General features: G+C 41.5%; 2 protein-coding genes across 3 annotated transcripts; one reads left to right on the forward strand and one right to left on the reverse strand.

Annotated features, from left to right (window-relative positions):
- Window positions 1-2,420: 2,420 nt before the first annotated feature.
- On the reverse strand, window positions 2,421-9,438 carry gvin1l2 (GTPase, very large interferon inducible 1-like 2). Of its 2 annotated transcripts, none has more exons than XM_085916785.1 (4): window positions 9,309-9,438; window positions 9,072-9,173; window positions 3,266-8,702; window positions 2,421-3,075 (listed from the first exon to the last, which is right to left on the reverse strand). In XM_085916785.1, the coding sequence occupies exons 2-4, from the start codon at window positions 9,112-9,114 to the stop codon at window positions 2,931-2,933; spliced, it is 5,625 nt and encodes a 1,874-aa protein (XP_085772911.1). In that variant the 5' UTR covers window positions 9,115-9,173; window positions 9,309-9,438; the 3' UTR covers window positions 2,421-2,930. The 2 variants fall into 2 exon arrangements, with proteins under 2 accessions (XP_085772911.1, XP_085772912.1); XM_085916786.1 differs by having other exon boundaries at window positions 9,072-9,196; window positions 9,309-9,431.
- A 507-nt stretch (window positions 9,439-9,945) lies between these two features.
- LOC147054293 (uncharacterized) lies at window positions 9,946-12,824 on the forward strand. Its single transcript, XM_085915870.1, has 4 exons — window positions 9,946-10,103; window positions 10,622-10,735; window positions 11,812-11,854; window positions 11,984-12,824. Exons 1-4 carry the CDS (start codon window positions 10,050-10,052, stop codon window positions 12,118-12,120), a joined length of 348 nt encoding a protein of 115 aa, XP_085771996.1. The 5' UTR covers window positions 9,946-10,049; the 3' UTR covers window positions 12,121-12,824.
- Window positions 12,825-14,303: the final 1,479 nt, after the last annotated feature.

Consider the following 14,303-nt stretch of genomic DNA (forward strand, 5'->3'; position numbering starts at 1 on the left):
CTGCTTCCGATAGCATTTCGGTCAAGTGTCAAATCTCTACTGTGTGCTTTAGTGTGGAGGACAATGAGGCTAGTCATAGCTGTGGGGTTAAAATAATAATCATAATTAAAAGTGTCAAATCTCTACTGAGTGCTTTAGTGTGGAGGAAAATGAGGCTAGTCATAGCTGTGGGGTTAAAATAATAATAATAATTAAAACAAAACAAATAAATTAATAAAATAAAAGAAAAAAGAACCGGTGGAGCTAAAATAATAATAATTATACAAAATAAATAAATAATAAAAAAGATAAATAAATAGGTAGTGTCTACCCTAGATTTTTTTCCACCAACATTTTTATAATTACTGAAAAGTACTGAACTAACGTTTAACTTTTTTGTCTGCAAAATAAAATAAAAACAATAATGCCTTACGGTGGGTGGGGCACTGGTTCCCATGTCCGCCTCAGTTCAGAGGTGCAAGGTTTGATTCCGGCTTTGACCTCAATAACTAACTCAAACTTTATTTTTCATTGATAAAATGAACTAAAAGTAATTTTGAGTACATTGAAGATATCTTTTTTTGTCTTTTGTTAGTTTTATACGCGAGCTTTCGACGTTTATTTCAAGCGTCGCTGTTACAGACAACTTTTTTTTATTTCAATGTGCGTTTTACAGCAGAATCCTTATTAGTAGTAATGAGAGCCTCTCAAAGTACAAACTTCACTGTTTCCATTCACAGATTTGAACCCAGATGTGCTAACCTGTGAACAATGTGCAAGGCTCTGGAATAGGCAACATAGCATCTCTGGCGTTGTCATGGCAACACTGCATTACTGAATGTAATTGGTCCATAATATTGGTGGAGCAGACGGCACGGCTACCACGCTGCGTTAGCAGCGGGGTGTGACACGACACGCTATGCTTCAGAGTTGTTTGTAATGACTGTGCGGACTGCAAAAAGACCACCAAATGGCCCACCAAAACACTCCACTTACATTGAAAGCCCATCATCAAAAGAAAGAGCAATTTCTTTCAACTTAAACGACATTATTAAGAAACACCATCAATGTTATATTTCACTTTCTCATTGGCTTTGATTTATTTCAGCAAGTACATAATCAACACTTCATTTCACGCTTTGTTTTATATGACTCGTCGAAAAGGGAGGCGGGTTGGTTTGTGTGTTTAATTTATTCAAATATTTAACACCGACCAGTGCTAGCATGTTGCTCCTCAATGACATACCTCAATTTGCATTCTTCTCCAGCTCTTCCATCGCTTTGATCGGCACTGGTGCTTTCTAGGGACAATCCGTTCGGCTTTATATAGATTTGCCGTGAAGATTTTCGTAGACATTCAATCCTATTTGTGCGTCTGTTTGGCGTTATCTCTTTGTCACAGCAACACCTTGTTTAAAAAAAAAACAAAAACGGCCATTCCCTTTGCAGGATTTCTTTTCAATTTCCTTGCCTCCCTCTTGAAGTCAGGGGGCTCTTTGTGTTAAGTATGGATGGGTGTGCGAAAAAGGTCTGACGATCAAAATCTCTTTTGTGGCCATTTCACACTGCTACAAATGGGAGAATCAATAGAGTTTTGTGTGTGTGTTCTGGCAAAGGATATTGATTACTATATGTCAAAGAATTCTGCGAGGACATCATTTTGTTGAAAACGGAGGACAATTGACCATGTGATTGATTTTGTCGTTCCTTGAATGACAGGTGTCTGTAAACCAAAAAGCAATTCAATGTAACCGGACACAATATGTAGCATTAGCGTTGTTTCATGATTGATGCAAATACATATCTGTGGCGTTAAGATTCTCATTCATTCTCAATTTTTTTTTTTCAGTGCAAAGGTCTCTCTTGGATAAAAATTACCAAAACTGCAAAGTTTATACCTTAATCTTCAAATCAGTTGCCACCTTTGTGTCTACGCTTTTCCAAGCATGTCCACTGCAGAGAGCATGATGCCGCTTCTTCCTGGAGCACGTTAAATTAGACAGAGGCACTTGTGGGGAATTTTCAGTCGCGTGTGCGTGCCTGTAATACACAATTTCGTTTTTTGTGAAGGTCTGTAATTGCCTCTATTTGTTCTTATCCAATTTTGGCCAAGATTGTCGTCTCTTAGCGGGAGTTCAACGCTCCCTGAGAAAACGATCCATTCTTAAAATGTTGCATTCTATTAGTCTGTCGCAATCCTATGAAGAACTTGCATGCCAATGGTGGCCAATTACATAACAGCAACATTTTAATCAGTTCTCCAATCTAGTGTTCGCGTGGGCATAGTCGTGGGTGACAGGAAAATCTTATCTACTTCAGATGTGTTATAAAATGTATTGCTATGCCTCCAAAGATTTATATTTAGTCATAATTAAAGTCTATTTATTCAATGAATGTATTAGATTTTTTTCAAATAGATTAAGAAAAAAACACACACACTCTTCTTCAATGTGTAAGGCCTTTTCACACATGCTTTATTTTGTTGATTGATTTCAATGACATTCACATTCTCTGCAAACCTCCGTGATCATAATTTCCAAACAGCCTCTATTGTCAGTGATGAATCACTCCTCTTCTGTAAGGCCGCCTTCATTCGCAATTTAAGTGCAGTGGATGTGTCATAACTCGTAGAAATTATCGAAGTCCAGATGGTTAAAGTACAATCAATCAGCCCCTTACGACGTTACAACTTTTACCCAAGCAGATTCCAGACCTGAGTTGCCAAGTGATCCTCGAGTTATTCGACCAATCGGGATTTTGGGTTTTGTGATGTCGTTTCCATCACAAGTGTATATGTGAGCTAGCTAGTGATAGCTAGCTAAAACAAATATAGCTTTTTTTTTAAGTCACGGAAAGCATTGATTTAATGACAAGCAATTTTTGTTCCTTTTGTCCAAAACACAGGGCGAGCAGGAAAATTTTTTACAAATTTCAATGCACTTGGATATCGTTTAAAGGTGTCCACTGAGAAGGAAGTTGTCCCTCAGACTGTCCAAGGCTTCTTTTTTTGTGATGGCCTTCCACTCTTCTGGGATCACTGGTGGCTTCTGATTGTATTTCTTTGCGAACCTCTCGCTAAATCTTGCTAACACATACCTTTAAAGGAAAGAAAAATGATTAGTTGACACAAAGATTGATATTGAGAAAAGACCAATGTCATCCAGAGGTGTCAAATCCAGGTCCGGGACATATAAACCCTGCCAGAGTTTGCCTTTAGCCACAGGTGCTTCAAATTTTTACATTCTGGATCTGGATGTGACACTTCTTATGACATCTTTGAGCATACCTCCAGTAAGGACTGCTGCTCTCCTCTTTGGCTGAAAGATTCCAGTCTGGATGGAGGTCTTGGAGTTCCCAGCAAGCCACAGTGACATCTTGCGGTTCCAGGTCATCTGGGCTGATGCTTTCAGGGCTGATCAGAGAAGTGTGCTCCAACATGCATTTGGGCCTGTGGAGCAAGGTCTTGTGAACCTCATGTCCAGTTTGTCCAACTTCACATGGTGCACTGCAAACTGGACATTGGGCATCGCAGCCTTTGAGTTTTTTGAAAAGGCAGTCTCTTGGCTGAGTGGGAAGGTGGTCAAGTAGTTGGTCACCACTCATGTGTTGGGAAAAAGTCTGGGCAAGGTTCAGGCGGAGTTCCGCCAGCAACTCCATGAAATATGTGACAAAGTGATCCCATTCCGTGGTGATACTATAGAGTGGTCCCTCCAAAGACTCCCAGGGAATACACGTGTCTCCAGAATCCTCCAGAATGAGACACACTTGCTTTAGAATTGGCTTGGTGTCACTTAGCATTTCACTGTCGCCTACTGTGACTTGGCTCACAGCTGATGCGACGTTACCGATGATCTCTCCGAGACGCTGGAGCCTCCACGTATTCACATTCCAGTCTGACAAATAAGTCACGACTGTCTCCTGGAGCTTCCTCAACCTGAAGGTGTCATAGGAAAATAAGTACTCTGTGAAGCTTTCAAATTGGTCTTTCATAATAATCTCTTCCAGCAAACTCTTGTGGAAGGCTTGTGGGGAGAGATGTTTTGGGGATTTACTTTGGATCTCCTCTGCAATTTGCATGCCGAGAGGTTCATAGACATAGTTCATCACTATAGGTCGGATGATGTCCGAAATGAACCTATGAGCCAACCTTTGACGCTGGTCTCTCTTTCTGAACTGATAAATGAAATCAGCCTTGAGTACCCTTTTTTTGGCTTTAATGGACTTCAGGAGTTCTCCGTCCTTAGCGAAGCGATTGTGGACTTTTTGGAAATCTCTGCAAGCGGCGTTACAAACAAAGACTTTTAGATCGACCCCAAAGGCTGTTCTGATTTCCAATTGTGCTTCTGCCAAGGTTTTATCAATCATCTCGAGAAGTTCCGTGATGTAACTGTCGGAGAAGTCTTGCGGTAACCTGACTTTTTCGTCAACAAACTGCTTGTAATGCTCCATGACGTTGCATGCAAGTTGCTGAGCTTTAACTTTTGGCGATTTGTTGTTTTCAAACAAGTTTTTCATTCTGCTACTGTATCCAAAGTACTCATCGTGCACTCTAAAGAACGTCGCCTGATTCTGGCCGAAATTCAAAAGCTTATACGAGTGTTTTTGGAGACCCTGGCTGCTGAGGTTTGCTGTGAGAAGTTTCAATACTCTTTGGGTAATATCGTCTGTTTCTGAAGGTCTGAAGTCAAATTTGGACAATGACTCCTTCCATGCACTCTCAAATTCTTCTTCTAGAGTTTCATCTTTGACAAAGTGGTTTTCTGATCCACTGCTGTCTAAAAGTGTCTGAACCCTGGCATTCTGCTCCAATTCCAACACAATTTCGATTCGGTTGTGCTGAGTGGAAGAAAAATGGTCCTCATTGATTCTTTCCAGTCTTTCGATTGTCGTCGTTGTTACTCGTTCTTCAAGCTCCATCATTTTACGAAAAAGGATACTTTTTAATATGGTAATGTTGTCATCAAGCTTATTTTCCTTCAAACCGGCCTTCAAATGTGACTTCTGTTTGTTAACTTCCCTTTTGACCTCTCGTCTCGCTTCATACTGTAACTCGCACAGAAAGTCGTTTTGGCTGGAAGGATCCGTAGCATCTGGCTCGGTGGAATCGATCGTCTTGGCAGCTTGCGTGAGCCAACCTTCCATATGTTCCCACAAACTTTCCTCCCACTGGAAAATCTCAGCGCAAAATATTGACAACGCCATACCGATGTCTTTATTTTGCAGACTAACAGAGAAGGATTCTGATTTGACTGCTTCCCAAACAAAACACAAACGGGCCAACAAATCCTGCCAACCACATGTTTTTGATGGCGGGACTGTCTCCTTTAATGCCTCAAACATTGTACGCTTAAACTTCAGCATCACCTCACTGTGCTCGGTGTCAACTGATTTCGAGAATGGCTCATTGTACCACGGTCTAACATAGGGAATTGTTTTCTTGAAATTATCAATCGTCGGGTCCGCATCTCCAGTTTTCAGAATATTAGACACACGTTGTAACTGCGTGGCTTCTAATAAGGTATTTATCCCTTCATCCTGAACTATAGCTTTGCAGATGGGCATGGAGCCGCATTCTCTGATGCGTAACAGAGCATTGATCGCAACTGTGAGGTTTGTCTCAAGCTCAGAAGCGGAGCGTGAGTAGAGGTTTTGAATTAAGACATCACTCATTCCAACTGCCACAGTTGCCATTTCATTGTCTTTGACCAGAGTGCTCAATTGACAGTGGGTTGAAGAGCAGAGTCCCTCGACATCAATCAGCAGGAGAAAATCACAGTTGAGCTTCTTTTTGAACTTAGGTGGTACTTGAAGAGAAACCATGTAGAGGCCTTTTGTGGAGCTTTTGTATCCATCTGGAAATGTCACCCCAAATAACGCCGAAAGGATCTCAGAATTCCTTGCGTGATGCACTCCGAGACTGGTCAGAACCTTCAATCGGTCTTGAGGGAAGCGATGTTTAATTTCTGCAAGGACATTGCCGAGCCAGTGCTTGGGAATATTCGTAGCGTCTCCGTCCATGAGTTCAAGTGGAATCCCGCTGAGGAGCAAGTCAGCGGCAAGATTTGGGAGTCGCAGTTCGTTATGGCTCCCGCTACCGGGGCTGATGTGGGTGAGTTCAAAAATGAGGCCCATCTCGCGCAGAAAGTGCTCAAGTCCCAGTGAAAATGCTACCTGACCTTCGGTAGACGCAGCTTGCGGTCCTTCTGAGGAAAAAGTCTCCTGAGGGCTTGCTTCATCATCTCTAAAATCTGAATTCTGAGATTTCTTTTCTTCACCCAGGATCTCTTCTTCATTTGAAGAGTCATAATGTCCATTTGGCAGAGACTCTGATTCGTCATTGGTCGCGTTTTGAAAACTGTGCTTCAATGCTATTTCACTCTCTGAATCAGCAACCTCAAGGTCCTTATCTGTAAACTGCTCAAGGTCCAGCAAAAATGGTTTTGTAGATGTTATTGCCTCATCTTCAACAAATGTATTTTGGCTTATTTGTTCTTCTGCGGCAGCCATCTTGTGATAAGCTGATTCATTCTCAAGGCTTGCCTTTTCACCTAGTTGCTTCTTTTGTCGAGCTTCTGATTCGTCATGGTTTTGGGTCTGAAAAGCTTCTTCACGCTCTGAATCAGCGACCTGCAGATTGTGACGCTGCTTGAACCTCAGCAAAAATGACCGTGCACTTGTTTGATCTCCAACAGATACATCCTGGTAGCTTTGTTGTCTAGAAGACTCCTGAATTGTTGATGCACTAAATTGAGACCCTTGAAGATCTAAGGTTCCAGTTTCCAACAACAAAGAATCTTCACCTGATATATCTTTTGAAATTGGAAATTCATTTTGCAGAGACTCTGTTCCTTTGTTTTCACTTTGAAAACTATGCTCCAAACCTAAGTCACTCTCAAAATTGTTGACTGCCAGATTATTAGCTCTTTTTTGCGTCAGCCGACGCAAACATGAATGTACAGATGCTATTTCCTCATCTTTGACGAACATTTCTTGGCACGTTTGTTCCTTTGCAGTCTTGTGAAAGGTTGATCCCTCAAAGTCATTCTCTGATCCGACATTGTTTTGTGTTTGGTAAATAAGCTTTGAACCGATTTTTTTTCCTGAATCTACGACTTCTTGATTGGTATCTGGAATCGTCTCTATGTCCCCATCCTGAAATGTTGAATCTGTACAAAAGCTATAGCCATCATCCTCGGCATCGGTAGCTACACTCGGAAGGTCCGGTTGCTCAGGAATGCCGTTTTTCTCGATTGTCTTCTGACTTATCAGCAGATCTTTTAGGTTGATTTGTTTTTGCATCTGCAGCAGTCGAAGTTTCACCCTCATCCAATTGAGGAAGTACATTCTCTCAGCTTTATCTGTGGTTGAAAGAGCATTTGTGAAATTCTTCATGGATGGAGTCTTTTTGTATCTGCTCAAACTGCCCATGATGTCTTTTTTCTCTTTTTGCAATTGAGGATCAAGCTCTTTTCCTTCTTTGTTCTTTCGATTTTCATCTTTCTCAATTTCAGCCAATCTGCTCCATAAAGCACCTTGCAGTGGAAGTTGCTTCTGCCTGAACACATCAGGTCCCTCATGTAAACCTTTCAGAACGTCTTCTACTCTGCCCATGGTTTTTTTACAGACCGTCCCTTCGTCGCAATGAAGCCCGACCGTCACTGCTAACTTTGCTGCTTCCTCGAGTGTTACGAATCTCAAGTCTGGTAGCAAATGGTTGACGGTATCACAAAGAACATTCGCAAGGTTCTCTGCATTCAAAGCTTTTCCTGAGATGATCGAAGAATCTGGAAGACCTGTCATCTCCTGAAAGCTATTACTGTCAAACTTCACTGATCTATCCTTCCAATTCTCAGTCTCAGCGAGGTCAATCAAAATGAGCTTGTTTGCCATTATGTTGCAAGAGGCGAGAAGTTCTTTTGCTTTCTCGTTAGGATTGTCACAGAAAACAATAACTGCTGAAGACACTTTGCTCAGAAAGTAGAGGCAATTCTCATGTGTGCTTGCATCTCCCCGGAGATTTGAGAAGACAACTGGAACTGGAAAAATGTCTGCGTTAGAGTTCCCTGTTGGAAGATACCATGTAGTCTCTACAAGACCGTTGGAGAGGCTTCGAGGTAATCGTCCTCCTTCCATCCCTTCGTGGAGGAATGTTTCACTGCCCATGACATGATTCAGCACCTCGGACTTTGAGACACGACAGGAACCAAGCCTCACACATGAGATCATTGGCATGGCTGTACTTGCCAATACTGCTTCTTGAACTTTTTCAGCGTGGGACCTCCATTGTCTCACGACCCCTCTCAGAGGCCAAAGTAGGAAGCTACTGGGTTCTTTATCATCTACATGTGGAAGAATCAGGGGCACGGCAAACTGGCATTGCAGAATATGTGCTGTTATCTCCTGCTGAAGGAAAGTATTAGCACATAAAAAAACAGCCGTCACCAGATCAAGCGGGTTGATGGTAGTTGAGCGGAATCCATCAACCCTCTCAGAAGGACTAGCCAGAGTATCTGAGAGGGCTGTGCAGCAAGTACTTCGAGAATCTGGGCGCAGTAGCCAAAGTCTATGAAGGAAAGATTTTGGAAGATCATTTGCTTCTCGAGGTGTAAGGTTGTCCAGGATCCAGGTATTGAGGTCCAATATTGATGCTGGTTCCAGTTGGGAGGGATAGAAAGCCTCCAGACCAAGTTGGATGAGAACTTCAGCCTTGTTCTTCGGGGGCTCTGGTTTGAATGAAGCACAAACAGTTTTTCCTTTTGATAAATACTAAGTGGTAGTATTGGTACAACTCGGTGAGCCGTGTTGTGTCAATTGGCAACATAAACCACTGCTAGTTGCTCATTGGTCGAGTATGTTGTCATTACCAGGTCACTCTAAGGTTCAAACTAAACTGACATGCTAATGCTAACTTAGCCTGGTGCAGTACTTTTGCAGTCCTTTGTTGTGTGCTGAAATTATCTTGACAAAAATTTAGTGCCGTGGAAAAGTTACGATCAGACCAGCGCAATTATTTCCAACAATGATAACATATTTATAGTAATTGTTAATAATAATAATAATAATTTAAAAAATCTACATAAAAATAAACTTACTTTTCCTTTTACTGCTCAGCCTCTTTGAAAGTTTGGTTGACATGATGGTCTTCTTCTTTTTGCTTAACTTTTTTTCTTCTCTGCCTTCTTCACATCACCAATCTTTAGTGGAAATGTGCAAAAGCCTGTGATGTAATTCAAATGCATGGATACAAATCCCTGACACACAATTGGTTTCATATCATTTCAAAACAGCAGCATGTTCTTTTTCAATACGTAGATTCTGCCTGTGCTTACCTTATCTCTCTTTTACTTTTTTCAGATTAGCCATGGTAAGAAACACGGGACGTATTCCTTCACATATATTCAGAAGTCAGCGGCAGCTGTCTCGCTGTGAAGCTCTTATAGGCATCTGTCCACACATTCCTCCTCTTGTCTTATCAATAAGTCACATGCATGAACATACTAATTAAGTGGCACGACTGGTTCGACATTCTTTGTCTGACACGATCAATGTCCAGTCATAACAACGCACATACAACTATTCCTGGAATTTGGCTGCAAAATATGATATCAACCTGCTCATGAATCATCTTACGTCTTTCATTTTCCCTTTGATAGGTAAATTGTTGTGTGTATGTGACATTTGATGGCTATTGTTTTATTTATTTGATGGCTAACTAATACAAAGTGAGCTTGCAGTCCTGTGGGGAAGGATGCGAGCACACCTGAGGGATAAGTTGCTGTGCAGAGGAAAAAGATTAGCGCCTCTCTATTTATGTCCTACAAAGCTCTTTAAGATGCCTTGCAAAGCTTTTATACCTTCATGTGTCAGACACCGTGGGAGTAAAGTGCGTGCGTGCGTGTGTGTGTGTGGATCTAGGAGCAAGTGCGAGTTGCCATAATCAAGTCGATTGGCCTTGTTGAGCCGCTCTTCAATCTTCTCGCCTGTGCGCCTCCATAGTGTCCCTTCGGCTTCATTGTGGAGAGCACGCTCAGGGCATAAGGAGTATCGTAGGGAACGTTCAAGTGGGCAGGATGTTGATCACCATGCTAACGGCCATGTACGTGATGGTCCGAGTCGTGCAATCGGTAAGGCCGTGATGAGGATTTTTTCAAATTAATGTATGGCAGCTGGTTGATAGCATTCATGCCGGCAGATAATTTTTTGAATCCATCTATTCTAGATTTTTTTTTTACCTGTGTGAAGCTGCCAATGTGGAGTATAAATATTTTTTACTCAAGGGAAAACAGAAATATGTAGTGAAGTCGTACATAATTGCAAAATGTAATGTTTACATAATCAATTTACTGCTTGGCAATTTTGGATCTAAAAATAATATTGTGTAAGTGTCCTAATAAATTGACTTTTTTAATGTAAATAACATTTTATTAAGTTTTAAGTTCTGCTCTCGTGTTCATATTCATCCAATTGACCAAAAACCAACTTGTACAAACAATGTTTAATGGAAAATCTCTGATTGAGGGGGGGTGGGGGGCGGTGCTACTAATAATGCATGACAAGATATTCTCGTCATGCTCATGTAGAATTTGAAATTGCAGCTAATGTGTGTTTGACCTTTTGTAATAACTATGCTTTGCGTTTGCAGATAGGGGAGCACTTTGGTCACCAGCAGGAGCCTCTGCCTTACATTGTGTCTCAGCCTTTGCCCTGGCAGGTGCATTCCGTGTCACACAGCCGCAGAAGCAGCAAAGCAGATGAGGTTGGAAACGTTATGTTTAGATATATTTTATATATTTATATATATGGGTCAAATTTAAACCATTTTGGAGATTGAGAATGTTAAAAGAAATCAGGTAACAGTCTCTAATGGCATGTTATGTTATGAAACTTGGAACGCCATTCAATACAATTCCTAGTTTGGAGGCAATGCAATGGTTGGTCAAAATGATTTATTGCCCTCGCCCCCCTCCTAGAGATGACCTCTGACCCGGTTGTTGAATTCAATGTTGCGTGTTGAAATGATCGGAGCGGGCACCTAGCCAAATGTGTGGGGCTAAGCAGCTCTAGCCTTTAGCCTTTAGCATTCAGACTCGAGGCTTCTCCCGCTGTGCTTTGGCTGCAAATCCCAATCAAGGCGATTTGTGTTGGAAGTCGTTACATCAGGGACAGGGCTCGTCATGCACGTGGCAGAGTACTTTTCTTGCGCACGTTGTCCCAGCATATCTGATTTGACAGTTGAAAGAATGTAACAAATGTTCCCGGTCGCATAGCAGTCCAGATGCCTGATCACGTCACTTTGTATCTGATGCCGCTCGCTCACGCAACTCAGCATTCTCGTCTTAGTTTGGACGTCACTCTTTGGAGAGTGTCTGTTGTGTCAGGCTAGAATTTTTGTCACGTTTGTATTTGACATTTAAAACAGAAAACAAAGAACGATTCACTACACTAGTTATTTTGTCGCCAATGCAAATTGTTGTTTTTTCATTTGATGAGAGCTTAACTTGTTATTTATTCAATGAATCACAAATGATGCCTTTGTAATTTATGACATGCACCTTGTCAATGTAAAAGTTAAGCTTCATCTGACCTCACTCAACTTTTCCCACTGCGTGTTATCTAATTGGCTCAGCATGACTACGCTAGCTGTAAAACCAAACAGTACCACAAGAGGGCGTCCAAGTACCACTCCTTTAGTGGTATCACGGCTCCATAGTGTCCACTTAGCAGCAACGCAACCAAAACAGGAAAACCTTCTTTCTACTCAGCTGTTGTTGTTTGGGAAGGCATCTCGTTCCGACTGTTGTCTTCAAAATTTTGTTTTCGTTTGTCTTGCAGCTGGATAGCTTCAGAAGGAACAGCATGGGTGTGTACAGAAAGTGTAAGGAAAACATTTTTCTTGGACATTGTGCTGCTCATTCTGGTTTTGTCACCATCTATAAAATTTAAATTTTGCAACCCTGTGTCTCATTGCCCCCACCCAAATTGTGTGTCTTCCTTTCCCAAACAGATTCCAACGCCAGTAACGGCACGTGCTGCACTGAGGTGTTAGGCCCACCCCCCCTCAGCCCCGTGGACAAGGCCGCGGCCACCATCCAGACTCACTTCAGGAAGTTTCAGCAGAAGAAGTTAAAGAATGGCAAATAGATCAGTTGGACTTGTTTGGAAGTGCAACATACTGCTAGAGCTCCCTCTAGTGGCAAATATAAGAATCACCACCTAAATACAGTTTAGGTGTTTAACTTGAAATTTCAATACTTTGCATTTCATCTTCAAGAAAATCTTTATTTAACTACGATACAAGCTAATGCGATCCAACAAAAACACTGCAAAAAATTAGCCTGCCTTTAGAAAAAATATTTCAAATGAAGTAATATTAATCATTCATAATAATTTAATGTATAATTAATTAATTTACTGGTCTTAATTCATTTAACAATGTTTATGTAGTTTACAAAAGGCCATCTTAATATTTAAGCACCTTATTTAGAGGGAAGAAACATGAAGAGCCAGAATATTTTTATATTTTGTATAGAATGTTTTTTTTTTTTTTTCAAATGTAAAATTATGTTTCAAACAGTAGAGTACAATTAGATAATAGAAGGCAGACACTCCTGTTATTTGTATTTTTGGAATAGATTATTGTTCCCTTTAATTTCTGGAAAATAATTTGTATTTGTTACATCTCATATTTTGGTTTCTCATGGATTTGGGTGTAAGCGCTGCTGTTTTTACTGCCATAGGTCTTGTGGGATATGGAAGGTTCTGGACTTGTCTGGACTAGTCATATGTTGATGTATGAATATAAAGTAATTATTTATATGTTCATGGTGAACAAATAAATGCAAAACAATGGCATACCGTTGCAGTCCAATGGATTTTTTCTTTGTATGCAACATGGCGCCCTCTAGTGGGTGCTTGGGGTAAGCACATTTCACTTTCCGTGAAGCTTTGACCATGGTTTTTCCCTAATGAAGTGGCCTGATATTAGGAACACCTGAAAATGGCGGTGTACCTAATGGAGTGTCCGAGTGACGTCACAGATCAACCAGCCAATCAGAAAGTGGGGGGTTGTTTGGGTGTGGCACTTTTCAGTTTCATTTAAGCTTTGACCCTGATTTTTCCCTAATGAAGTGGCCTGTTATTAGGAACACTTGAAAATGGCGGTGTACCTAATGGAGTGTCCTTGTGACGTCACAGATCAAACAGCCAATCAGAAAGTGGGGGGTTGTTTGGGTGTGGCACTTTTCACTTTCATTTAAATTTTGACCATGATTTTTCCCTAATGAAGTGGCCTGTGATAAGGTACACCTGAAAATGGCGGTGTACCTAATGGAGTGTCCTTGTGACGTCACAGATCAACCAGCCAATCAGAAAGTGGGGGGTTGTTTGGGTGTGGCACTTTTCACTTTCATTTAAATTTTGACCATGATTTTTCCCTAATGAAGTGGCCTGTGATTAGGTACACCTGAAAATGGCGGTGTACCTAATGGAGTGTCCTTGTGACGTCACAGATCCACCAGCCAATCAGAAAGTGGGGGGTTGTTTGGGTGTGGCACTTTTCACTTTCATTTAAATTTTGACCCTGATTTTTCCCTAATGAAGTGGCCTGTGATTAGGTACACCTGAAAATGGCGGTGTACCTAATGGAGTGTCCTTGTGACGTCACAGATCAAACAGCCAATCAGAAAGTGGGGGGTTGTTTGGGTGTGGCACTTTTCACTTTCATTTAAATTTTGACCCTGATTTTTCCCTAATGAAGTGGCCTGTGATTAGGTACACCTGAAAATGGCGGTGTACCTAATGGAGTGTCCTTGTGACGTCACAGATCCACCAGCCAATCAGAAAGTGGGGGGTTGTTTGGGTGTGGCACTTTTCACTTTCATTTAAATTTTGACCATGATTTTTCCCTAATGAAGTGGCCTGTGATTAGGTACACCTGAAAATGGCGGTGTACCTAATGGAGTGTCCTTGTGACGTCACGGATCAACCAGCCAATCAGAAAGTGGGGGGTTGTTTGGGTGTGGCACTTTTCACTTTCATTTAAATTTTGACCATGATTTTTCCCTAATGAAGTGGCCTGTGATTAGGTACACCTGAAAATGGCGGTGTACCTAATAGTGTGTCCTTGTGACGTCACAGATCCACCAGCCAATCAGAAAGTGGGGGGTTGTTTGGGTGTGGCACTTTTCACTTTCATTTAAATTTTGACCATGATTTTTCCCTAATGAAGTGGCCTGTGATTAGGTACACCTGAAAATGGCGGTGTACCTAATGGAGTGTCCTTGTGACGTCACAGATCCACCAGCCAATCAGAAAGTGGGGGGTTG

This window comes from Syngnathus leptorhynchus, chromosome 7 (assembly GCF_054491065.1).
Source record: "Syngnathus leptorhynchus isolate UIUO chromosome 7, UIUO_Slep, whole genome shotgun sequence".
NCBI classification, from domain to species: domain Eukaryota; kingdom Metazoa; phylum Chordata; class Actinopteri; order Syngnathiformes; family Syngnathidae; genus Syngnathus; species Syngnathus leptorhynchus.